The 25,651-nt window shown below is 48.0% G+C and overlaps 3 protein-coding genes across 3 annotated transcripts in view; 1 reads left to right on the top strand and 2 right to left on the bottom strand.

Moving 5' to 3' along the window:
- Window positions 1-2,295, bottom strand: part of LOC131698874 (uncharacterized) — an 8,040-nt gene extending 5,745 nt beyond the window's left edge. Inside the window, exon 1 of the mRNA XM_058993508.1 lies at window positions 2,226-2,295. The gene's annotated coding sequence lies outside the window, so the exon portion shown is untranslated. The remainder of the gene's footprint in view (window positions 1-2,225) is intronic.
- An 11,369-nt stretch (window positions 2,296-13,664) lies between these two features.
- LOC131698876 (enhancer of split m7 protein-like) lies at window positions 13,665-23,529 on the bottom strand. Its single transcript, XM_058993509.1, has 4 exons — window positions 23,327-23,529; window positions 19,812-19,904; window positions 16,009-16,087; window positions 13,665-14,821 (listed from the first exon to the last, which is right to left on the bottom strand). Exons 1-4 carry the CDS (start codon window positions 23,369-23,371, stop codon window positions 14,430-14,432), a joined length of 609 nt encoding a protein of 202 aa, XP_058849492.1. The 5' UTR covers window positions 23,372-23,529; the 3' UTR covers window positions 13,665-14,429.
- Window positions 23,530-23,933: 404 nt separating this feature from the next.
- Window positions 23,934-25,218, top strand: LOC131698949 (uncharacterized). Its single transcript, XM_058994076.1, has 2 exons — window positions 23,934-23,962; window positions 24,366-25,218. The coding sequence occupies exons 1-2, from the start codon at window positions 23,934-23,936 to the stop codon at window positions 25,216-25,218; spliced, it is 882 nt and encodes a 293-aa protein (XP_058850059.1).
- Window positions 25,219-25,651: the final 433 nt, after the last annotated feature.

Consider the following 25,651-nt stretch of genomic DNA (forward strand, 5'->3'; position numbering starts at 1 on the left):
AATGGTAACAAAAGAACAGAATTCTTCACACAGGGGTGTGGAGTGAGACAGGCTGCAGTCTGAGTCCAGCACTGTTCAACATCTATATCAATGAGCTGGCTACAGTGCTGGAGCAGTCTGCAGTCCCTGGCCTCACTCTCCACGACACACACACAAACAAGTGACCTGGTCCGGCTGTCACCCACAGAGCAGGGTCTGCAGCAGAGCCTGGCACTGCTAGAGCAGTACTGTCAGACCTGGGCACTGACAGTAAACATGAACAAGACCAGAGTCATGATATTCCAGAAGAAAGCCAGATCTCAGGGAAATAAGTACCACTTCACTCTAGGCAACACCACCCTAGAGCACACCAGCAGCTACACATACCTGGGTCTGACCATCAGTGCGTCAGGGAGCTTTAACCTGGCAGTGAATGCACTAAAGGAGAAAGCATGCAGGGCTTTTTATGCCATAAAGAGGAGGCTCTATAATATAAAATCCCCCCGTCAAAATTTGTGATTCAGCCAATTGCTCTCTATGGCAGTGAAGTGTGTGTGGGGTCCAATCACCAACCAGGACTACACAAAATGGTACAAACACCCCACGGAAACCCTGCATGCAGAGTTCTGCAAAAACATCATGAAATTACAAAGAAAAACACCAAACAATGCATGCAGGGCTGAATTAGGCCTTTATCCATTGATTATTAATATCCAAAAAAGAGCATTAAAATACTGGCTTCATCTAAAAAATAGTGACCCAAACTCACTCCATCATAACGCCCTGCAATACCAAGAGCTCTGCCCATAAGAGAGTCCCCTCAGCCAGCTGGTCCTGAAGCTCACTGAGCTGAGCAACACTGACATCAGTCAGCTTCAGGACAGCACTGCAAAAACAATTCCAATTAGTGTAAACCAAATTATAAAACATCTGAAACACTCCTATCTGGACCATTGGGATACAAACTCTAAAACACAAAACAAACTAGAGTGCTATCGGACCCTCAATAGAAATTATACCCTGGCAGAACACCTGGTAACTGTCAGAAACACAAAACAGAGCAGATCCTGACCAAATACCGGCTCAGTGACCACAACCTGGCCATTGAAAAAGGCCGACACAGGCAAACCTGGCTGGCCAGGGAGAACTGGCGCTGTGGTCACTGTGAGACAGGCGAGGTCGAGACAGAGATTCACTTCCTAACACACTGTGAAAAATATAAAAATATAAGGGACATTTCTTCCCCAAATTTGGTGATTTAGTCCCAGAATTCCACAACATGCACAATACCCAGAAGCTGTCAAACACACAGCCATACTGGCTGGTCAATACGTGGCGACCTGTCATAGCCTGAGGACAAACCATGAACACGTCACACTAGAGAGGGAAAAGAGAGAGGGAGGGAGGGATTCTGTTTAATATACAGGGAGGGAGGGTGGGTACTGTTTGATATAGGGGGGGATGGGGGTACTGTTTCATATAGAGGGAAGGAGGGAGTTATTCAATATAGAGTTTAATATTAAAATATATGTTTTTTCTGTCTATATATTTAGTTGTTTGTGCCATGTATGAGCAACACAATTATTTTTACTGTCATGCCAATATATCTCGATATATTTCTACAGTCATATTAATAAACAGACAGAGAGGGAGAGATATCTCGATATATTTCTACAGTCATATTAATAAACAGACAGAGAGGGAGAGATATCTCGATATATTTCTACAGTCATATTAATAAACAGACAGAGAGGGAGAGATATCTCGATATATTTCTACAGTCATATTAATAAACAGACAGAGAGGGAGAGATATCTCGATATATTTCTACAGTCATATTAATAAACAGACAGAGAGGGAGAGATATCTCGATATATTTCTACAGTCATATTAATAAACAGACAGAGAGGGAGAGATATCTCGATATATTTCTACAGTCATATTAATAAACAGACAGACAGAGAGAGATATCTCGATATATTTCTACAGTCATATTAATAAACCGACAGACAGAGAGAGGGAGCGCGATTCACAAGCCTTGATTCAGCACTCAGACTCTCTTTGTGTCACAAGCAATTCTGAGAGAGAGGGGAGAGACAGAGGGAGGGAGGGAGGGAGAGAGAGAGAGACATTAAATTGCTAATAGACTGCCAGACATTTTCACTTCTGTTTACAGATGGATAGAAAGAGAGAAAGAGAGGGGGAAAAGAGAGAGAGGGAGGATGAAAGATAACAGACAGACCTACCTCTTTCTACGTGCCTGTGATGCTCTGATTGCTATGGTGACAATTAGACCTTTCTGTGTCCCTCCCTCCCTCTCTCTCTTCCCCTCCCTCCTCTCTCTCTCACCCCCTCCCTCCCCTCCCTCCTCTCTCTCTCTCCTCTCTCTCTCTCCTCTCTCTCTCTCTCCTCCTCTCTCTTAATTCAATTCAAAAAGCTTTATTAGCCTGACAAGAATAAACATGTTTGCCAAAGAAATATATAACATTACAAAACATTAAACATTACAAAAAAAATTCTTTCACCCTCCTGTTCTCTCTCTCTCCCTCTTCCTTCACACCTCTTCCATTTCTCCCTCTCTTCTTCCTTTCTCTTTCTCTCCTCTTCCCCCTCCCCTCTCCTCCCACATACACACAATGTGATCCCTCTCTTCTCTCTGTACCTCAGTCAAGTCACACAACCATTGCCAAGTAATGCAGCTCTTTCCTCCCCCCTCTCTCATTCACTTTCACCTCCTCCCTCTTCCTCTCTCATTTTTCCCCTGCTTCCCTCTTCACTCTCCTCCCTCCTGTCTCTCACTGTCTCCTTTCTTTCTCTCCTTTTTCTCCTCCCCTTCTCTCTCTCTTTGTCTGTCCTGGTTTTGTTTTATTTCATATTTTATACCCGAGAGAGAGAGAGAGAGAGAGAGAGAGAGAGAGAGGAGAGAGAGAGAGAGAGAGAGAGAGAGAGAGAGAGAGAGAGAGAGAGAGAGAGAGAGAGAGAGAGAGAGAGAGAGAGAGAGAGAGGAGAGAGAGAGAGAGAGAGAGAGATTCTCTGGGCAGATACATATACAGCTCAGCCCTGGACAACAGTATGGTAGAGTACGCCATTACACCATTACAGACATGGACCCAGAGTCTACATCATTACAGACATGGACCCAGAGTCTACATCATTACAGACATGGACCCAGAGTCTATTAATGCATTAATGCTGAGGAACACAACGTGTAGTGCAGAAATAGAAAGTATGCTGCACAGCTTTCTAACCAAAACATTTCAAATCAAAAGTGGAATAAAATGAAAAATGGTTTGACACAGAGTGTAAAACAACTAGAAAACTATTAGAACTATCCAACCAAAAACACAGAGAATCCAACAATACAGAATTACGCCTCAGCTACTGCAAGACACTGAAACACTAGAAACACTTTCTAAATAAGAAAGATAAGAATATGTGAAAAGCCCTCAAGCCCAGGAAAGCCTGCGGGCCCCGACAGCATCATCAGCGAGATACTGAAACACTGCAGTCCCGGGCTGCATGAGGCCCTGCTCAAATTATTCAACCTCAACCCGAGTGTGGGCTGCTTCCCTGACATCTGGAACCAAGGGCTTATAACCCCAATTCACAAAAGTGGAGACAAATTCGACCCCAACAGTTACTGAGGCATCTGTGAGAGCAGTAACCTGGGGAAGGCGTTCTGCAGTATCATTAACGCCCGGATACTGGCCTTCCTACGAGTAAGAGTCAGACTGGCTTCCTACCAAACCACCGCGACCATCTTTACACCTTACAGACCCTTATTAACAAACACGCCCATCACAAAAATAAAGGAAAAGGATTTGCTTGTTTTATAGATTTAAAAAAAGCATTTGACCCAATCTGGCATCCAGGTCTATTCCTCTGAATTCATGAAAACGGTGTAGGGGGTGAAGTCTATGACATCATTACTACACAGAGAGTAAGTGTTGTATGAAAATTGACAACCAAAGAATAGTTTTTCACCCAAGGTTGTGGAGAGAGGCAGGGCTGCAGTCTGAGTCCAACACTGTTCAACATCTATATCAACAAGCTGGCTACAGTGCTGGATCAGTCTGCAGCCCCTGGACTCACTCTAGATGACAGAAATTAAATTCCTGCTCTATGCAGATGACCTGGTCCTGCTGTCACCCACAGAGCAGGGGCTGCATTTAATCCTGTACTTTAGAGTACTGTAATCTGTCAAGTGTCATTTAATCTGTAGTATATTGTATTTAATAATATCCTGATGTAACTATCACGGACACTGTTATCTGCTCCGTTATTGAATCGTATTTTGTCATATACTTGTACTTGCTAGAACCAGTCATTGTATTTGATCTTGCTCTTAATTGTATTATTACTTGTACTGTGATTCTTGAAATGTATTTTTTGTTTACGACTGCAAGTCACCCTGGATAAGGGCGTCTGCTAAGAAATAAATGATAATAATAATAATAATAATAATAATAATAATAATAATGAGGGAGGTGTATAGGGGAGGGAAGTAATGAGGGAGGGTGTATAGGGGAGGGAGGTAATGAGGGAGGATGTATAGGGGAGGGAGGTAATGAGGGAGGGTGTATAGAGGAGGGAGGGTATATAGGGGAGGGAGGGAGGTGGTAATGAGGGAGGGTGTATAGGGGAGGGAGGTGGTAATGAGGGAGGGTGTAATAGGGGAGGGAGGTGGTAATGAGGGAGGATGTATAGGGGAGGGAGGTAATGAGGGAGGGTGTATAGAGGAGGGAGGGTATATAGGGGAGGGAGGGAGGTGGTAATGAGGGAGGGTGTATAGGGGAGGGAGGTGGTAATGAGGGAGGGTGTATAGAGGAGGGAGGGTATATAGGGGAGGGAGGGAGGTGGTAATGAGGGAGGGTGTATAGGGGAGGGAGGTGGTAATGAGGGAGGATGTATAGGTAACCAGGGACAGAGGCAGATAGATAAGTTCCTGCTTTTAGTAATTGTAACTAACTACATTTGGTGACATTGTAAGGTGGTGTTTGAATTGGCTGAGTTAGTGTGTGATTAGTACCAGGGTGAGTGGCTAAATTGATTAGCAGTTGATTTTGCTATTTGATTGGTTTCCACACAGTTTAGTTGGTTCTTTTGCCAAGCAGGTGTAACATTTATTCAAGCAGCTTATTTTAGCGCCAGCAAGAAGCGCCAGCAAACCGAAGAGCCTCAACAAAAGAGCCGGGAGTCTAGCTGTGGGAGTCCAGCAAGGGAGGCCTGCACTAAGACACTGGTCGAATAGATCCGAACCTAACAGTGCTCTGGAAGAAACCATCTACTAGTCAGGTCTGTATCCTCCACCCCACTGCTCCTACTGTGCCTTTTGTCTTGTTTGTCCTGCTATGACTGTCTCTCACATCCCTGTTCTGTCCTCCCGTCCTCGTCCTCTGCCCTCCCTCCGCTGCTGCTCTTCCAACCCCTCTAACCTCATTTCTCTGCCTCTCTCCCCCCCTCCCGCACACTCTCTGGTGCACTCTGGAACTGTCACTCTTCTGCTAACAAAGCTGATTTCATCTCTGCCTTGCCTCCCACCTCTCGCTCGATTTCCTTGCTCTTACTGAAACCTGGCTGTCCCCTGATAACACTGTTACTCCTGCTGCCCTGTCCTCTCTCTACGTCCTGTCCCATACCCCGCGTCTCACTGGACGGGGAGGTGGGACGGGTCTTCTCCTCTCTCCCTCCTTACTCTTTTCTGTCCCCTCCGATCTCACCTCCCTCTCTGTCAGTACCTTTGAATTTCATGCAGTCCAACTAACCTCTCCCTGTTCACTCCTGCTCATTGTTCTGTACCGCCCCCCTGGGCCTCTCACTCACTTTCTGGATGAACTCGACTATCTACTCTCCTCCCTCCCCTCTCTGTCTACCCCGACTGTCCTGTTGGGTGACTTCAACATCCATCTCTCCAACCCCAGCCACTCTGCTGGATTCCTCCCTCTCCTTCACTCCTTCGACTTCTGTCTCTCTCCGTCCCCTCCTACCCACAAAGCTGGCCGTCAACTGGACCTCACCTTCTCCAGGGCCTGCTGCCCCTCCAACCTCTCTGTCACCCCCCTGGAACCTCTCTGATCACTATTTCATCTCTTTTCTCTGTCTCTCCCCCCTCTCCCTGCTCCTCCTACCCCCACTGTCACCTCTCGCCGTAACCTCCGCTCTCTCTCCCCCTTCTGTCCTTGCCTCCACTGCTCTCTCTCACCTCCCTCCTATCGACTCCTTTTCACAACTCTCTGTAGACTCTGCTACCTCCACCCTCTTCTCCTCACTCACCTCCTCCCTCGACTCCCTCTGTCCCCTCACCTCCCGACCTGCTCGCCCCTCCCCCTCCCCATCCCTGGCTCTCCTCTGTGCTCCGCTCAGCAAGAATCACACTGCGATCTGCTGAAAAGAAATGGAAGAGAAACCAAACTCCCTGCTGCCCTAGACCTTTACTGCACTCTCCTCTCCTCCTTCTCCTCTACTCTCTCCTCTGCTAAATGTGCTTATTTCCAATCTGTAATCCAAGCCTCCACTAACAACCCACGTAAACTATTCTCTACCTTCTCCTCCCTCCTAAACCCTCCCCCCCTCCTCCTCCCTCCTCTATCTCCCCTGACGACTTTGCCTCCTTCTTCTCTTCTAAAATCTCAGATATCCGCAAACTCTTTAACACTTCTCCCTCCCCCGCACCCCCTCCTGCTCCAACCCCTACACCCACTACATCCCCTACTAACTCGCCCTCCCTCTCCACCTTCTTGCCCCTCTCAGACTCTGACCTCTCCTCCCTGCTCCAGGGTCACAAACCCACCACGTGTGCCTTGGACCCCCTCCCCACTCACCTCTTTCAAGCTGCTGCTCCTGCTCTACTCCCCTTCATCTCCTCCCTCCTCAACACCTCTCTACTTTCTGGCATCTTTCCCTCTGCCTTCAAAAAAGCCTCTATCACTCCCCTCTGAAAAAAACCTACCCTCGACCCCACCTCCCTCCAGAGCTACCATCCTGTCTCCCTCCTACCCTTCCTCTCCAAAACCCTCGAGTGGACTGTACACCGCCAGCTCTCTGCTTTCCTGTCCAACCACTCTCTGCTTGACCCTCTCCAATCTGGCTTCCGCTCTGCTCACTCCACTGAAACCGCACCTCCTGTCTGTCACCAACTCACTTAAGTGTGCCCGAGCTGCCTCTCTCTCCTCTGTCCTAATTCTCCTCGACCTCTCTGCTGCCTTTGACACTGTTGATCACTCTATTCTACTATCATCTCTTGCTGACCTGGGATCTCTGGCACTGCTCTGGCCTGGTTCTCCTCCTACCTCTCCAACCGCACTTACCAGGTAACCTGGCATGGAGCAACCTCCACACCTCACCCTCTCTTAACTGGAGTCCCCCAAGGGTCAGTCTTGGGTCCTCTCCTGTTCTCTCTCTACAACCCCGCTCCCTGGGCCCCCTCATCGCATCCTATGGTTTCTCATACCATTTCTATGCTGATGATGCTCAGATTTTCCTCTCCTTCCCCACCTCTGACTCCACCATCTCCTCCCGTATCTCTACCTGTCTGTCTGCTATTTCCTCCTGGATGCACTCGCATCACCTCAAACTCAACCTCTCTAAATCTGACCTCCTTTTCTTTCCCTCCTCCTCCCCCTCCTCTGATCTCTCTATCTCTGTTCCTCTGGAATCTACCACACTCTCTCCCTCTTCCTCCGCTAAGAACCTTGGAGTCACCCTGGACCCCTGCCTCTCTATTCCCAGCACATCTCCACTCTGGCACGCACTTGCCAATTCTTCCTGAGCAACATCCGAAGAATCCGACCCTTCCTCACCAACTATGCTACCCAGCTCCTGGTCCAGGACCTGGTACTCTCCCGCCTAGACTACTGCAACTCCCCTCCTGGCTGGCCCTCCCTGCGTCCACCACCCGTTCCCGCTCCAGCTCATCCAGAACTCTGCTGCCCACCTGGTGTTCTCTCTGCCTCGCTTCGCCCACGCTACTCCACTACTCCGCGCGCTCCACTGGCTCCCGATCACCGCTCGCATCCAGTTCAAGACTCTTGTACTAGCCTACAGATGCCTTGACCAGACTGCATCCAGCTACCTCCAGACCCTCATCTCTCCCTACACCCCCACTCGACATCTCCGCTCCGCCTGCACTAGAAGACTGGCTCTACCTCCGCTACGCTCCCTGCCTCCAGAGCCCGCTCCTTCTCCACCCTTGCTCCGCAGTGGTGGAATGACCTTCCTACAGATGTCAGGACTGCCCAGTCCCTGACCACATTCCGGCGCCTCCTTAAGACTCACCTCTTCAAACAGCACCTGTAGAACTCCTCTGTTGTATCCTGGGACACTATCACCCCTTCATTTAAATATGCTTTATTTTGCTCTTATCTGCCCCCTATTTTACTACATTTAATCCTGTACTTCAGAATATTGTAATCTGCCAAGTGTTTTAACCTGTAGTATTTTGTACTTAATCATATCCTGATGTAACTATCACTATTTAATCATATCCTGATGTAACTTTCACTATTATCTGCTGTATTATTGAATTGTGGTTTGTCACACTTGAAAAAAAATTATTGTATTTCTTGCTCTTATTGTATGACTTGTATTGTAACACTTGAATGTATTTGTATTTGCTTGCGATTGTAAGTCGCCCTGGATAAGGGCGTCTGCTAAGAAATAAATAATAATAATAATAATAATAATGTATAGGGGAGGGAGGTGGTAATGAGGGGGGGTGTATAGGGGAGGGTGGGAGGTGGTAATGAGGGAAGTTGTATAGAGGAGGGAGGGAGGTGGTAATGAGAGAGGGTGTATAGGGGAGGGAGGTGGTAATGAGGGAGGGTGTATAGGGGAGGGATGGAGGTGGTAATGAGGGAGGGTGTATAGGGGAGGGAGGTGGTAATGAGGGAGGGTGTATAGGGGGAGTGAGGGAGGTGGTAATGAGGGAGGGTGTATAGGGGGAGGGAGGTGGTAATGAGGGTGTATAGGGGAGGGATGGAGGTGGTAATGAGGGAGGGTGTATAGGGGAGGGAGGTGGTAATGAGGGAGGGTGTATAGGGGGAGGGAGGTGGTAATGAGGGAGGATGTATAGGGGAGGGAGGGAGGTGGTAATGAGGGAGGATGTATAGGGGAGGGAGGTGGTAATGAGGGTGGATGTATAGGGGAGGGAGGGAGGTGGTAATGAGGGAGGGTGTATAGGGGAGGGATGGAGGTGGTAATGAGGGAGGGTGTATAGGGGAGGGAGGTGGTAATGAGGGAGGGTGTATAGGGGAGGGAGGGAGGTGGTAATGAGGGAGGTATATAGGGGAGGGATGGAGGTGGTAATGAGGAGGGAGGGTGTATAGGGGAGGGAGGTGGTAATGAGGGAGGGTGTATAGGGGAGGGAGGGAGGTGGTAATGAGGGAGGGTGTGTAGGGGAGGGAGGGAGGTGGTAATGAGGGGAGGATGTATAGGGGAGGGAGGGAGGTGGTAATGAGGGAGGGTGTATAGGGGAGGGAGGGAGGTGGTAATGAGGGAGGGTGTATAGGGGAAGGAGGTGGTAATGAGAGGAGGGTGTATAGGGGAGGGAGGGAGGTGGTAATGAGGGAGGGTGTATAGGGGAGGGATGGAGGTGGTAATGAGGGGAGGGTGTATAGGGGAGGGAGGTGGTAATGAGGGAGGGTGTGTAGGGGAGGGAGGTGGTAATGAGGGAGGGTGTGTAGGGGAGGGAGGGAGGTGGTAATGAGGGAGGATGTATAGGGGAGGGAGGGAGGTGGTAATGAGGGAGGGTGTATAGGGGAGGGAGGTGGTAATGAGGGGAGGGTGTATAGGGGAGGGAGGTGGTAATGTGGAGGGTGTATAGGGGAGGGAGGTGGTAATGAGGGATGATGTATAGGGGAGGGGAGGGAGGTGGTAATGAGGGTAGATGTATAGGGGAGGGAGGTGGTTAATGAGGGTGGATGTATAGGGGAGGGAGGTGGTAATGAGGGTGGATGTATAGGGGAGGGAGGTGGTAATGAGGGAGGGTGTATAGGGGAGGGAGGTGGTAATGAGGGAGGATGTATAGGGGAGGGAGGTGGTAATGAGGGAGGTGGTAATGAGGGTGGATGTATAGGGGAGGGAGGTGGTAATGAGGGTGAATGTATAGGGGAGGGAGGTGGTAATGAGGGAGGGTGTATAGGGGAGGGAGGTGGTAATGAGGGAGGATGTATAGGGGAGGGAGGTGGTAATGAGGGAGGTGGTAATGAGGGTGGATGTATAGGGGAGGGAGGTGGTAATGAGGGTGGATGTATAGGGGAGGGAGGTGGTAATGAGGGGGGGTGTATAGGGGAGGGAGGGGAGGTGGTAATGAGGGAGGATGTATAGGGGAGGGAGGGAGGTGGTAATGAGGAGGTTGTATAGGGGAGGGATGGAGGTGGTAATGAGGGAGGGTGTATAGGGGAGGGAGGTGGTAATGAGGGAGGGTGTATAGGGAGGAGGTGGTAATGAGGGAGGATGTATAGGGGAGGGAGGGAGGTGGTAATGAGGGAGGGTGTATAGGGGAGGGATGGAGGTGGTAATGAGGGAGGGTGTATAGGGGAGGGAGGTGGTAATGAGGGAGGGTAGTATAGGGGAGGGAGGGAGGTGGTAATGAGGGAGGATGTATAGGGGAGGGAGGGAGGTGGTAATGAGGGAGGATGTATAGGGGAAGGAGGGAGGGTGGTAATGAGGGAGGATGTATAGGGGAGGGAGGGAGGTGGTAATGAGGGAGGTTGTATAGGGGAGGGATGGAGGTGGTAATGAGGGAGGGTGTATAGGGGAGGGAGGTGGTAATGAGGGAGGGTGTATAGGGGAGGGAGGTGGTAATGAGGGAGGGTGTATAGGGGAGGGAGGTGGTAATGAGCGGAGGATGTATAGGGGAGGGTGGGAGGTGGTAATGAGGGAGGATGTATAGGGGAGGGAGGTGGTAATGAAGGTGGATGTATAGGGAGGGAGGTGGTAATGAGGTGGATGTATAGGGGAGGGAGGTGGTAATGAGGGAGGGTGTATAGGGGAGGGAGGTGGTAATGAGGGTGGATGTATAGGGGAGGGAGGTGGTAATGAGGGTGGATGTATAGGGGAGGGAGGTGGTAATGAGGGAGGGTGTATAGGGGAGGGAGGTGGTAATGAGGGAGGATGTATAGGGGAGGGAGGTGGTAATGAGGGAGGTGGTAATGAGGGTGGATGTATAGGGGAGGGAGGTGGTAATGAGGGTGGATGTATAGGGGAGGGAGGTGGTAATGAGGGGGGGGTGTATAGGGGAGGGAGGGAGGTGGTAATGAGGGAGGATGTATAGGGGAGGGAGGTGGTAATAAGGGGGGGTGTATAGGGGAGGGAGGGAGGTGGTAATGAGGGAGGATGTATAGGGGAGGGAGGTGGTAATGAGGGAGGTGGTAATGAGGGTGGATGTATAGGGGAGGGAGGTGGTAATGAGGGTGGATGTATAGGGGAGGGAGGTGGTAATGAGGGGGGGTGTATAGGGGGAGGGAGGGAGGTGGTAATGAGGGAGGGTGTATAGGGTGTATCTGCTCGATATTGAATCGTATTTTGTCATATACTTTTACTTGCTAGATGCGAAGTAATTGTGTTTTATCTTGCTCTTAATTGTATTAATACTTGTACTGTGATTCTTGAAATGTATTTTTTGTTTACGACTGCAAGTCGCCTGGATAAGGGCATCTGCTAAGAAATAAATATTAATAATAATAACAATAACTAGATGGTAACTTTACAAGTAAAGTTGTGGGGCTTGCCTTAAGAACATAAGAAAGTTTACAAACGAGAGGAGGCCATTCAGCCCATCTAGATCATTTTGAATGACCTTTGCTGCTGCAACAGTGTTTGCCACTCCTCCTATTTTTGTGTCGTCTGCAAATTTAACGAGTTTACTTACTATACCAGAATCTAAATCATTAATGTAGATTAGGAATAGCAGAGGACCTAATACTGATCCCTGTGGTACACCACTGGTTACCTCACTCCATTTCGAGGTTTCTCCTCTAATCAGTACTTTCTGTTTTCTACCTGTTAACCACTCCCTAATCCAGGTGAATGCATTTCCTTGAATCCCTACTGCGTTCAGTTTGATAATTAATCTTTTATGTGGGACTTTGTCAAAAGCTTTCTGGAAATCTAAATAAACCATGTCGTATGCTTTGCAGTTATCCGTTTTCAATGTTGCATCCTCAAAAAAGTCAAGTAGGTTAGTTAGACACGATCTCCCTTTCCTAAAACCATGCTGACTGTCTCCCAGGATATTGTTACCATATAGGTAATTTTCCATTTTGGATCTTATTATAGTTTCCATAAGTTTACATATAATAGAAGTCAGGCTTATTGGTCTGTAGTTACCTGGTTCGGTTTTGCCTCCCTTTTTGTGGATTGGTATTACGTTTGCTATTTTCCAGTCTGTCGGTACAACCCCTGTGTCATGAGACTGTTGCATGATCTTGGTTAGCGGTTTGTAAATAACTTCTTTCATTTCTTTGAGTACTATTGGAAGGATCTCATCTGGCCCAGGTGATTTGTTTATTTTAAGAGCTCCTAGTCCCTTTAACACTTCTGCCTCTGTTATGCTGAAGTTATTTAAATTTGGATAGGAACAGGTCGACATGTGGGGCATGTTGTCCGTGTCCTCCTTTGTAAAAACCTGTGAGAAGTAATCATTTAATATATTTGCTATTTTTTTTTCTTCATCTATGATTTTGCCATTTGTGTCTCTTAGACATTTAACCTCCTCTTTGAATGTTCTCTTGCTGTTATAATATTGGAAAAATATTTTGGAATTGGTTTTAGCCCCCTTAGCAATATTGATTTCTATCTCTCTCTTGGCCTTTCTAACTTCCTTTTTGACTTGTGTTTGCAGTTCCAAGTACTCTTTCTGTGTACTTTGTTTTTGGTCCCTTTTAAACGCTCTGTAAAGTGCCTTTTTTCGCTGAATATTTTTTTAATTGATCTATTAAACCATTTTGGCCATTTTGTTTTAGATGTAGATTTGTCTACTTTTGGGATGTAATTGTTTTGTGCCTCTAGTACTACATTTTTAAAAAACAGCCATCATTTTTCTCGGGATGTTTTCTCTATTTTATTTCAATCTACTTCTGTTAGTCTCTGTTTCATACCTTCGTAGTTTGCTTTTCTAAAATTGTAAACCTTAGCTTTAGTCATTAGTTTGGGGGTTTTAAAAAATATTTCAAATGAGACCATGTTGTGGTCTGAGTTTGCCAATGGCTCTCTGACCTCTGTTTTAGTTATTCTGTCTTCATTATTTGAAAAGACTAAATCAAGGCATGCCTCCCCTCTAGTCGGTGCCTTGACAAATTGCGTTAGGAAGCAGTCATTTGTCATTTCCACCATTTCAATTTCGTCCGTCGTGCTCCCCACCGGGTTTTCCCATTTTATATACTTTAGGGAAAGTGGTCAAAATTTCAGTTGTTTATAAAAAGTTAGAGAAAATTTAGTTGGTGCAGTTACTAAAACAGATGTACCTCTTGATTGGTAAAAGTTATTTCAGATTTGAATAGCTGAGAAGTAGAGGAAGATTTCATTTACTCTAAGTATTTGTCTTACTTGTTGGGAAAGTGGTCAAAGTAGCTGATTTGTGTCAAAAGTTAAATCGTTTACAGTAAATAGAATGTTGGAAGTCTGGGAGTTTTTAAACAATGGGGAGCTTTAGAATGTTTTAAAGTTTGAACGGTGTTTCTAGCTTAAACGGTGTAAGAGGAGTAGCGTGTCAAAGAATAATAAGCAAGCCCCACTAATAACACTTGCTGTGCCTGAAGGTAAATCAACTGGAACTGAAGTGGGGAGAGAGGGAGAGGATAGTAAGAGAGGAGAGGAGATGGATAGAAGAGGAGAGGAAGAGATTTCAGAGAAATGAATCAGAAAAAATAAATATTGTATTTCCAATAAATGTTCAGTGTTTGGACAGAGAGATACACAGAATAGTTAATATTAGCATTGGTTTAGTGCAGGCAGGATCTGAAAGGAATGCAAAGTACAAAACCAAAATCATGAGGATAATAATAATAATAATAATAATAATAATAATAATAATAATAACAACAACAACAACAACAACAACAACACCACCACCACCACCACATACAGCGATAAAACTCAAATATGTTAAAACATACTTTAAAAAAAAAAATGTATTCAAATCAAATTTAAACAAAAGTCACAAGGTCACAGCACACATTGAAAATCATCACAACAAAAACAATGAAATGAATTGAAACCACAACACAAACATTACAACCACTACATTTCCCACACCTGCTTAACCCTCCTGGCATTCAGAGTGAGTGTGTCCTACCCTGGTGCATTGTGGGGTCTGTATTTCTACATCATCTTCTTGTATTGGGCAGATCAGCACCCTCTTGTGGTTAGTGCAAGCAGTACAGTCCAGTGTAGCGTTGAAGTAGATTTTCTAATAGAAAATCTCCCATAAAATTTAATTTCAGTTTCCATGGCTACCAAGGCCTCCAATGGACTTCTTGTACCACAGGAAGTTGCTGCATCCTTTTGTTCAGTCTCACAGGAAGTGGGGCTACTTTAGATGAATTATAACAGGAAGTAGTGTGGGACAAACTGGAGGTAGCCGATTGGCTGTTTGGAATGTTGCATGTTGAAAGAGAAGAGGATTCTGGGTTTAGCTTTGTGATGGTTTCCATGGCCACAGGCAGGCGTGCGTTCCCATTGTTTGTTGCCAACGTTAGCCATTTTTGCTGACACTGGAGTTGCCTGGTTTTTGTTGCTGGGGAAACAGTGTTGGACAGGAAGTGGCCGGTGGTAGACAGGAAGTGATGGGTAAGCAAGAGGCAGTGCTGGAAGCCAGCCTGGAAATCAGAGTCAGTGGAGCCCCCTGGAGGACAGGAGTAAGAATAGTTAATAATGAAATGCTGAGTTCTTATATCACAAGCGTGGACTGATAATCAGTTTCCACAGCATGGCGCTGCTATCATACCCCCCGCTGCTGCAGGTAGTAGCAGGAAGACGCCTGCCTGCCTGTCTGTCTGCCTGCCTGCCTGTCTGCCTGCCTGTCTGTCTGTCTGCCTGCCTGCCTGTCTGTCTGCCTCACATGAGAGTGACAGAAAGCCTCAAGGAGGAAGCTTGTATGCCTGCAGATAAAACTACCTGAGAGAATGGAAAACCCCACTTCTCACCTGTCACGCTGTACTCTCTCTCAGTGCCCTCCACCCTCTCTCAAATTCAAATTGGCATGATAAAAACAAAAATATGCATCAGCTGCAGAGTCACTTAATAGTCACTTAACTAAGTCACTTAACCCTCTCTCTATCTCTCTCAGTGCCCTCTCTATCTCTGTGTCCCCCTCTCTCTGTGCCCTCCACCGTCTCTCTCTCTCTCTCTCTCTCTCTCTCTCTCTCTCTCTCTCAGTGCCCTCTCTATCTCTGTGCCCCCTCTCTCTGTGCCCTCCACCGTCTCTCTCTCTCTCTCTCTCTCTCTCAGTGCCCTCTCTGTCTCTGTGTCCCCCTCTCTCTGTGCCCTCCACCCTCTCTCTCTCTCAGTGCCCTCTCTGTCTCTGTGTCCCCCTCTCTCTGTGCCCTCCACCCTCTCTCTCTCTCAGTGCCCTCTCTGTCTCTGTGTCCCCCTCTCTCTGTGCCCCCACCCTCTCTCTCTCTCAGTGCCCTCTCTGTCTCTGTGTCCCCCTCTCTCTGTGCCCCCACCCTCTCTCTCTCTCAGTGCCCTCTCTGTCTCTGTGTCCCCCTCTCTCTGTGCCCTCCACCGTCTCTCTCTCTCTTTCTCTCTCTCTGTGTCCCCCTCTCTCTGTGCCCCACCCTCTCTCTCTCTCAGTGCCCTCTCTGTCTCTGTGCCCCCCTCTCTCTGTGCCCTCCACCCTCTCTCTCTCTCAGTGCCCTCTCTGTCTCTGTGTCCCCCTCTCTCTGTGCCCCCACCCTCTCTCTCTCTCAGTGCCCTCTCTTTCTCTGTGTCCCCCTCTCTCTGTGCCCCCACCCTCTCTCTCTCTCAGTGCCCTCTCTGTCTCTGTGTCCCCCTCTCTCTATCTCTCTCCGTGCCCTGCACCCTGCTCACTTGTCATGCTGTGCTCTCGGATGTACTGAAGCGTCATTTCAAGAATGTCAGCTTTCTCTATCCGAGGCTGAAGACATTTCTGAAAGAGAAGAATATCATGAATATTAATTTATCAAGTAAAACTGTTAAGAGTATCAGTGCTCTAGTGTGTAAAAAATAGTATTTACATATAATAAACCAATAGTAACAATTACAATAATAATAATAATAATAATAATAATATTTTAAATATCATTCTATTTTAACTGAAATAATAATAAAAGCTTATTTAAACTCATATTTTACCTTACAATCTATAACATTTATTTTCTATTCTTTCTTTCTATAGTTGATGAAAGGCTGAAGATGCATACAAACTACATCCCCCATAATCCTTTGGAGTTACAGGTAGCAGTGGGGCTTGACATTCTGTGGGAGGACTACGGGGCATGTAGGATTTCTGTAGTTCAGCGCTGCATTCACACCAACCCCCCCCACACACCCCCACACCCCCACGACCCCCCCTCCACACACACACACACAGCACTGCATTCACACTGACACACAAACACTGACACCCCCCACACCCCCACATACACACCGATACCCCCCCACACAGACACACACCCCCACGACCCCCCCCTCCACACACACACACACACACAGCACTGCATTCACACTGACACACACACACCGATACCCCCCCCACACAGACACACACCCCCACGACCCCCCCTCCACACACACACAGCACTGCATTCACACTGACACACACACACACACACACACACAGCACTGCATTCACACTGACACACACACACTGCATTCACACTAACACACACACACTGACACCCCCCCAACCCCCCCCACACACCCCCACGACCCCCCTTCCACACACACACACACAGCACTGCATTCACACTAACACACAAACACTGACACCCCCCACACCCCCACACACACACCGATACCACCCCCACACAGACACACACCCCCACGACCCCCCCTCCACACACACAGCACTGCATTCACACTGACACACACACACCGATACCCCCCCCACACAGACACACACCCCCACGACCCCCCCTCCACACACACACAGCACTGCATTCACACTGACACACACACACACACACACACACAGCACTGCATTCACACTGACACACACACACTGACCCCCCCACACACAGCACTGCATTCACACTAACACACACACACTGACACCCCCCCACACACCCCCACGACCCCCCTTCCACACACACACACACACAGCACTGCATTCACACTAACACACAAACACTGACACCCCCCACACCCCCACACCGATACCACCCCCACACAGACACACACCCCCACGACCCCCCCTCCACACACACAGCACTGCATTCACACTGACACACACACACCGATACCCCCCCCACACAGACACACACCCCCACGACCCCCCCTCCACACACACACAGCACTGCATTCACACTGACACACACACACACACACACACACACACAGCACTGCATTCACACTGACACACACACACTGACCCCCCCACACACAGCACTGCATTCACACTAACACACACACACTGACACCCCCCCAACCCCCCCCCACACACCCCCACGACCCCCCTTCCACACACACACACACAGCACTGCATTCACACTAACACACAAACACTGACACCCCCCACACCCCCACACACACACCGATACCACCCCCACACAGACACACACCCCCACGACCCCCCCACCACACACACAGCACTGCATTCACACTGACACACACACACCGATACCACCCCCACACAGACACACACCCCCACGACCCCCCCTCCACACACACAGCACTGCATTCACACTGACACACAAACACTGACACCCCCCACACACACCGATACCCCCCCACACAGACACACACCCCCACGACACCCCCCTCCACACACACACACACAGCACTGCATTCACACTGACACACACACACTGACCCCCCGATCCCCCCCACACACACACACCCACCGACACCCCCCCCCAAACACACAGACACCCCCCCCCCACAGACACCCCCCTCACACACCGACACCACCCCCACACACACACACACACACAGATACACCCCTCTCACTCCCCCACCCGCCCCTCCCACCCCCCCCCACACACACAGAGCACTGCATTCACACTTACACCCCCCACACACACACACCCCCACACACACTGACACCCCCCCCACACACACACACTGACACCCCCCCCACACACACACTGACACCCCCCACACCCCGACACCCCCCACACACACATACCCCCACACACACTGACACCCCCCCCACACAGACACACTGACACCCCCTTCCCCACCGGCACCCCCCTCACACACCGACACCCCCCCCACACACACACAGACACACACCCCAACAGACACCCCCCTGACACACCGACAACCACCCCACACACACACACACACAGATACACCCCTCTCACTCCCCCACCCCCCCTCCCACACAGAGCACTGCATTCACACTTACACCCCCCACACCCCGACACCCCCCACACACACACACCCCTCCACACACACTGACACCCCCCCACACACACACACTGACACCCCCCACACACACACACTGACACCCCCCCACACACACACTGACACCCCCCCACACACAAACTGACACCCCCCCCACACACACACTGACACCCCCCACACACACACACTGACACCCCCCCACACACACACACTGACACCCCCACACACACTGACACCCCCCACACACACACACACCCTCCACACACACACACACCCCCACACACACACAATGACACCCCCACACACACACTGACACCCCCCTCCCACCCCCCCTCACACACACAGAGCACTGCATTCACACTTACACCCCCCACACACCGACCCCCCCCACACACACCGACACCCCCCTCCCACCCCCCCTCACACACACAGAGCACTGCATTTACACTTACACCCCCCACACCCCGACACCCCACCACACACACACTGACACCCCCTCCACACACACACTGACACCCCCCACACACACACTGACACCCCACCACACACACACACACTGACACCCCCCCACACACACACTGACACTCCCCCACACACACACACTGACACCCCCCACCCCCACACACTGACACCCCCACCCCCACACACTGACACCCCCCCACACACACACACTGACCCCCCCCACACACACACACTGACCCCCCCCCACACACACACACACCCACACACACACACTGACACCCCCCCCCACACACACTGACACCCCCCCACACACGCACTGACACCCCCCACACACACACTGACACCCCCCACACACACACTGACACCCCCCCACACACGCACTGACACCCCCCCACACACACACACTGACACCCCCCCCCACACACACACACACACCCCCACCCCCACACACTGACACCCCCCCACACACACACACTGACACCCCCCCACACACACACTGACCCCCCCCCACACACACACACACACACACCCCCACACACACTGACACCCCCCCACACACACACTGACACCCCCCCACACACGCACTGACACCCCCCACACACACACACTGACACCCCCCACACACACACACTGACACCCCCCACACACGCACTGACACCCCCCCACACACACACTGACACCCCCCACACACACACACTGACACCCCCCCACACACACACTGACACCCCCCCACACACGCACTGACACCCCCCCACACACACACTGACACCCCCCACACACACACACACACACCCACACACACACACTGACACCCCCCACACACACCCCGACACAGCCCTTACCAGTTTGTTGTTCTTCAGAAGCATTTCTTTGAGCTGCTCCACAGACTGGTTTATCCGAGCCCTGCGCCTGCGCTCCACACCCGGCTTCACCACCTGGAACCCAAACACACTGAATCACTGCCAGGAGAAGAGCAGCACTCCCCTTGACACAGCACTGATACAGCAGGGCCGCCTCGCTAACAACCGACTAGCTACAAAAACATATCGAAAAGATTTCTTTAATAATGTGCCCACTTTCATTTTTAAGAGTGGCGTAATCGACACATATTCATATTATTATTTTTATTTGCCATTTCTTCGTAACATTACTGTCATCTCAGGCTGGATACATATTTGAGAGCTGGGGTAGTGAAACTTCGCGCCACAAACATGTTCGCTTCTCGTTGGTCAGTTTCCATAGTTACACCACGTGTAGCTCCCGAATTGGATCAAGATTACAGATCAGTTGAGCTTGATCCAGATCCGCTTACAACAACACCACCTTATGATCCGACTCCAGTGAATTCGGATCGGATCCCAGTAGTCCAGTACTGTATATTATGTAGTGGACAGTTCGGTACTGTCCATTCTCAAAGATTAAACGAAGAAACAAATGCATGCAGGGGTAAGAACGCGGTTGAACTCTTCATCTTAGAGCGTCCATTCGAATACATCTCACCATATGTGATACCTACCTACACCCTGGAGTTAAGTTTGATATACATTTCACCTGCTTTCCACAAAGAATGACAATTTCAGGCTGATTTTCAAAAGGGGCAGAGGAAAAAACAGATCGCAAAACACCTTTGCGACTCCAGATAAGTTGCAAAATATATTTTCAAAAGTCAGTGCAGCCGCAATGGAATTGTAGGCTTTGCGCTTTTTTGAAAATACACACGCATTACAGCTTGTTAAGCAATGGAAATTCATAATTGGTTCTATTTTGCAAATAACGTCTTATGTGCAAAACACTCAAATACAGTCGCTAATTAAGACATGTCCCTCTCGTGTCTTATTTAAACTGTGACCGCTGACAGGACTGAGCTGTAATCTACAAAGGAGAATATCGAAGCGCTTCCAATTCTGCGACTGCAGCACGAGAGGGAAGGGAGGAGGAAAACACGACCCTACACTGAACCCAGAATATTTCATCCCCGTCAGACATTTCTAGATCTAACTATAAAACAAGTTATGCGTAGATACAGATCGCATAGCAGCGCTGTGACAGAGCTGTGTGATCTGCTTCAGTCTGATTTAGAATCACAAACAGCCCGCAGTCACGCTATACCTGTAAAGGCTACACTAGCCCTTCTTTTTCATGGAACGGATGCCATCCAGATAACAGCTGGACACAGATCAGCAGCACCTATCAGTCTTGTCTGTCCTGACTGATGTCACAGATCAGCAGCACCTGTCAGTCTTGTCTGTCCTGACTGATGTCACAGAGGCTTATAAGTGGAGGCTGGCTAATGTTAAAATATATTAAACACATAATCCATATCTCTATCTCTACCCGTATCTCTACCTGTCTGTCTGCGATCTCCTCCTGGATGCACTCGCTTCACCTCAAACTCAGCCTCTCTAAATCTGACCTCCTTTTCTTTCCCTCCTCCTCCTCCCCCTCCTCTGATCTCTCTATCTCCATTCCTCAGGAATCTACCACACTCTCTCCCTCCTCCTCAGCTAAGAACCTCAGAGTCACCCTGGACCCCTGTCTCTCTTATTCCCAGCACATCTCCACTCTGGCACGCACTTGCCGATTCTTCCTGAGCAACATACGAAGAATCCGACCCTTCCTCACCAACTCCGCCACCCAGCTCCTTGTCCAGGACCTGGTACTCTCCCGCCTAGACTACTGCAACTCCCTCCTGGCTGGCCTCCCTGCGTCCGCCACCCGTCCGCTCCAGCTCATCCAGAACTCTGCTGCTCGCCTGGTGTTCTCTCTGCCTCGCTTCGCCCACGCTACTCCACTACTCCGCTCGCTCCACTGGCTCCCGATCACTGCTCGCATCCAGTTCAAGACTCTTGTACAAGCCTACAGATGCCTTGACCAGACTGCACCCAGCTACCTCCAGACCCTCATCTCTCCCTACACCCCCACTCGACCTCTCCGCTCCGCCTGGGCAAGGATACTGGCTCTACCTCCTCTACGCTCCCCTGCCTCCAGAGCCTGCTCCTTCTCCACCCTTGCTCCGCAGTGGTGGAACGACCTTCCTACAGATGTCAGGACTGCCCAGTCCCTGACCACCTTCCGGCGCTTCCTCAAGACTCACCTCTTCAGACAGCACCTGTAGAACTCCTCTTTTCCCTCTGGACACTTATCACTCTTCCTTAATGTGCTTTACTTGCTCTTATCTGCCCCCTATTTTACTGCATTTAATCCTGTACTTTAGAGTACTGTAATCTGTCCAGTGTTATTTAATCTGCAGTATTTTGTATTTAATTATATCCTGATGTAACTATCACTGACACTGTTATCTGCTGTATTATTGAATTGTATTTTGTCACACTTGTACTGTGATTCTTGAAATGTATTTGTTTACGACTGTAAGTCGCCCTGGATAAGGGCATCTGCTAAGAAATAAATAATAATAATAATAATAATAATAATAATAATAATAATAATAATAATAATAATAATAATAAATAATAATTAACATATGACAATTCGAAAACATGTAACAAACGCATATTAATGTTTAACATTTTTATTATTATTTTCAACATACAGGAACATTCAGATATTGCATGTAAAGAATATGAATATTAATATTGCATCAGAGAATACATTGTGATATTGAAGTAAATGAAGGATTGTATTTTCTATAGGCATGCTGTATTATTATTATTATTATTATTATTATTATTATTATTATTATTATTATTATTATTTAGACATTTAGTCGTTTAGCAGACGCTTTTATCCAAAGCACTTACAGAGACTCGGTGTGCATCACAGCTTTATCCCAGAATCTTTGTTGGTCTTCTTTATTTGACCTTTTTATGGAAAGGTTGAGTTTATTTTTCGGTTATATCCTTCTGTATTTTAAATTTAGCAGTGGCATTTCCAGTTAAATGTATGTCCAGACTAGCTGGCTTGTTAACCTGAAAATCAATTGTCGTTTCAATTATACGTCTTGAAAATCGAGTCGTATTATTAGGTGGCAAAATGCTCGCAGTGCAAATGCATTGCCACCTCTATCTCTCTCAAAATGCACAATCTGAAAATCAATTTGATTGTATCAAATATACAAACCAGCGAACACAAACTGCTAAATAAGCACCACATTCCTGTGACTGTCGAAAGTAGAAACATGTAGCAACATTTCAAATGACGTGTTTTTTTAATTTTATTTTATTATTTTAGACAAACTTAGATTTTACCCTCGGTAAAAAATATATTCCTCGCTACTGCAGGGTCAGACAACAGACCACATCGCTAATAATAATAATAATAATAATAATAATAATAATAATAATAATAATAATAATAATAATAATAATAATAATAATAATAACAACAACAACAACATTACCTTTTGGTACAGCAGTTGTTTCGGGCTCAGTTTCTGAAAATGCATTCTTTCAGCTTCCCTCTCAAAAACTTCCTCAAACTTCTATCCCCACTGTGAAACTCTTCCCGCTATCCAAGTTACCTATCTGTCTCTGTCTCTCTGTCTGAATTTTTCTTCTGTTTAAATTTCCCTCCTCGGTGCTCCGCACGCAGTTTATAAAAGCCTGGTACTCTGGTACCCGTCAGCCAATTGGATTTGATGAAGTCGGAGTAATTGTTCCTTTAAACCAATCACAAATGCGTTCTTCTAGTCTCCCTAGGGGCGAGGTTTAAACCGAGCGCCTTTTTGCCCTATTTTGATTTTGAAGAGAGAGAGAGAGAGAGAGAGAGAGAGAGAGAGAGAGAGAGAGAGAGAGAGGGGGGGGGGTATGTTAATTAGGTATACTGTCGGAATTGGGATTTGGGGATAAAAAAACTGCCACAAAAGCCCTACCTGAGGGTCAGAAAAGCCTTGCTAGTCCAGGCTATAGTAACTATTTGATTAAGGTTAACATATGGGACAGGTTATTTATTGTACAGTAAGAGCCACTTAATATAATCACTGCTAATGCAATGGAGTTTATTTATTTATGTGGATACACAGCGTGGACCCGGATCTGTCAGTCATCAATACTGGAAATCACATCCCATTGCACTGTAAACCCCAGTGTCAATCGAAATAAATTCAATCAACTGACATGAACTTAAAAATTCAAATTGTATTCCTGGTAATTATTGTAGATTAGTGCCAGGTGCAGGGTTTAGAACGGGTGCAGCCAGTTTGTTCAGGGCTGCCGTGTGAAAAGCCTGCTTGATTGTGTGTTCAAACGTATCAAGAAAGAGGAAAAAAAAGGTACTGTGTTTATTATTCATTAAACTGTGTGTTTTCATTGCGTTTGTTTAACAGGAAGCAGCTTCGCTGTCGTGTTTCCAGTTCGGTTCCTGGACTGGTTGGGTCGTGCTCAAAAAGGAGTCAGATGTTTATTTTGTTTTGTTTTGTTTTTCTCTTTTGGTTTTTAAAGGAGCAAAGAACCCGTGTCGTGCAAGCTGGTTTACAAAGAACCCGTGTCGTACAAGCTGGTTTACAAAGAACCCGTGTCGTGCAAGCTGGTTTACAAAGAACCCGTGTCGTACAAGCTGGTTTACAAAGAACCCGTGTCGTGCAAGCTGGTTTACAAAGAACCCGTGTCGTGCAAGCTGGTTTACAAAGAACCCGTGTCGTGCAAGCTGGTTTACAAAGAACCCGTGTCGTGCAAGCTGGTTTACAAAGAACCCGTTTCGTGCAAGCTGGTTTACAAAGAACCCGTTTCGTGCAAGCTGGTTTACAAAGAACCCGTGTCGTGCAAGCTGGTTTACAAAGAACCCGTGTCGTGCAAGCTGGTTTACAAAGAACCCGTGTCGTGCAAGCTGGTTTACAAAGAACCCGTGTCGTGCAAGCTGGTTTACAAAGAACCCGTGTCGTGCAAGCTGGTTTACAAAGAACCCGTTTCGTGCAAGCTGGTTTACAAAGAACCCGTTTCGTGCAAGCTGGTTTACAAAGAACCCGTGTCGTGCAAGCTGGTTTACAAAGAACCCGTGTCGTGCAAGCTGGTTTACAAAGAACCCGTGTCGTGCAAGCTGGTTTACAAAGAACCCGTGTCGTGCAAGCTGGTTTACAAAGAACCCGTGTCGTGCAAGCTGGTTTACAAAGAACCCGTGTCGTGCAAGCTGGTTTACAAAGAACCTGTGTCGTGCAAGCTGGTTTACAAAGAACCCGTGTCGTGCAAGCTGGTTTACAAAGAACCCGTGTCGTGCAAGCTGGTTTACAAAGAACCCGTGTCGTGCAAGCTGGTTTACAAAGAACCTGTGTCGTGCAAGCTGGTTTACAATGTATAATACAGGGGCTTTCACCTGAGTGCTGCACCTGGGCAAAACAAGAAAACATAAATCACAGTAAGCATTAGAAGAGACCAACAATAAGCAAATACAATCAAATAATAAACCATTCAATAAAAAGGCAGTAGTACTAGTCGTGTATATGATAGACATATGTCTTCAGCCTACTTTTAAAGACTGCCATAGTTGGTGCCTCCCTTACAGAGACTGACAAATCGTCCCACAGTTTAGGGGCCCTGTAGCTGAATGCTCTATGAATGAACCTGTGTTCTTTAAAAGACAAATTGAAACGGTGAGATTCCCAGTATCCTGAGATCGGAGAGGGCGACCTGGAACATATGGGACCAATAAGACACTCCGGTAGCACTGAGCTAACCATTATAGGCTTTATAGGTTAAAAGCAGGGCTTTAAAATCAAACCAGTATCGTACTG

Source organism: Acipenser ruthenus, chromosome 20 (assembly GCF_902713425.1).
Source record: "Acipenser ruthenus chromosome 20, fAciRut3.2 maternal haplotype, whole genome shotgun sequence".
Lineage (NCBI taxonomy): Eukaryota > Metazoa > Chordata > Actinopteri > Acipenseriformes > Acipenseridae > Acipenser > Acipenser ruthenus.

Bases quoted from the DNA above. Each gene is read 5' to 3' on its own strand.
- LOC131698949 (XM_058994076.1), top strand. From the start codon at position 23,934: ATGTGGATACACAGCGTGGACCCGGATCT. The intron at 23,963-24,365 runs GTCAGTCATCAA...TGGTTTTTAAAG, and splicing joins CACAGCGTGGACCCGGATCT to GAGCAAAGAACCCGTGTCGT.
- LOC131698876 (XM_058993509.1), bottom strand. From the start codon at position 23,371: ATGCATTTTCAGAAACTGAGCCCGAAACAACTGCTGTACCAAAAG. The intron at 19,905-23,326 runs GTAATGTTGTTG...TTTGGGTTCCAG, and splicing joins AACAACTGCTGTACCAAAAG to GTGGTGAAGCCGGGTGTGGA. The intron at 14,822-16,008 runs GTGAGCAGGGTG...CCTGTCCTCCAG, and splicing joins CCGAGAGCACAGCATGACAA to GGGGCTCCACTGACTCTGAT.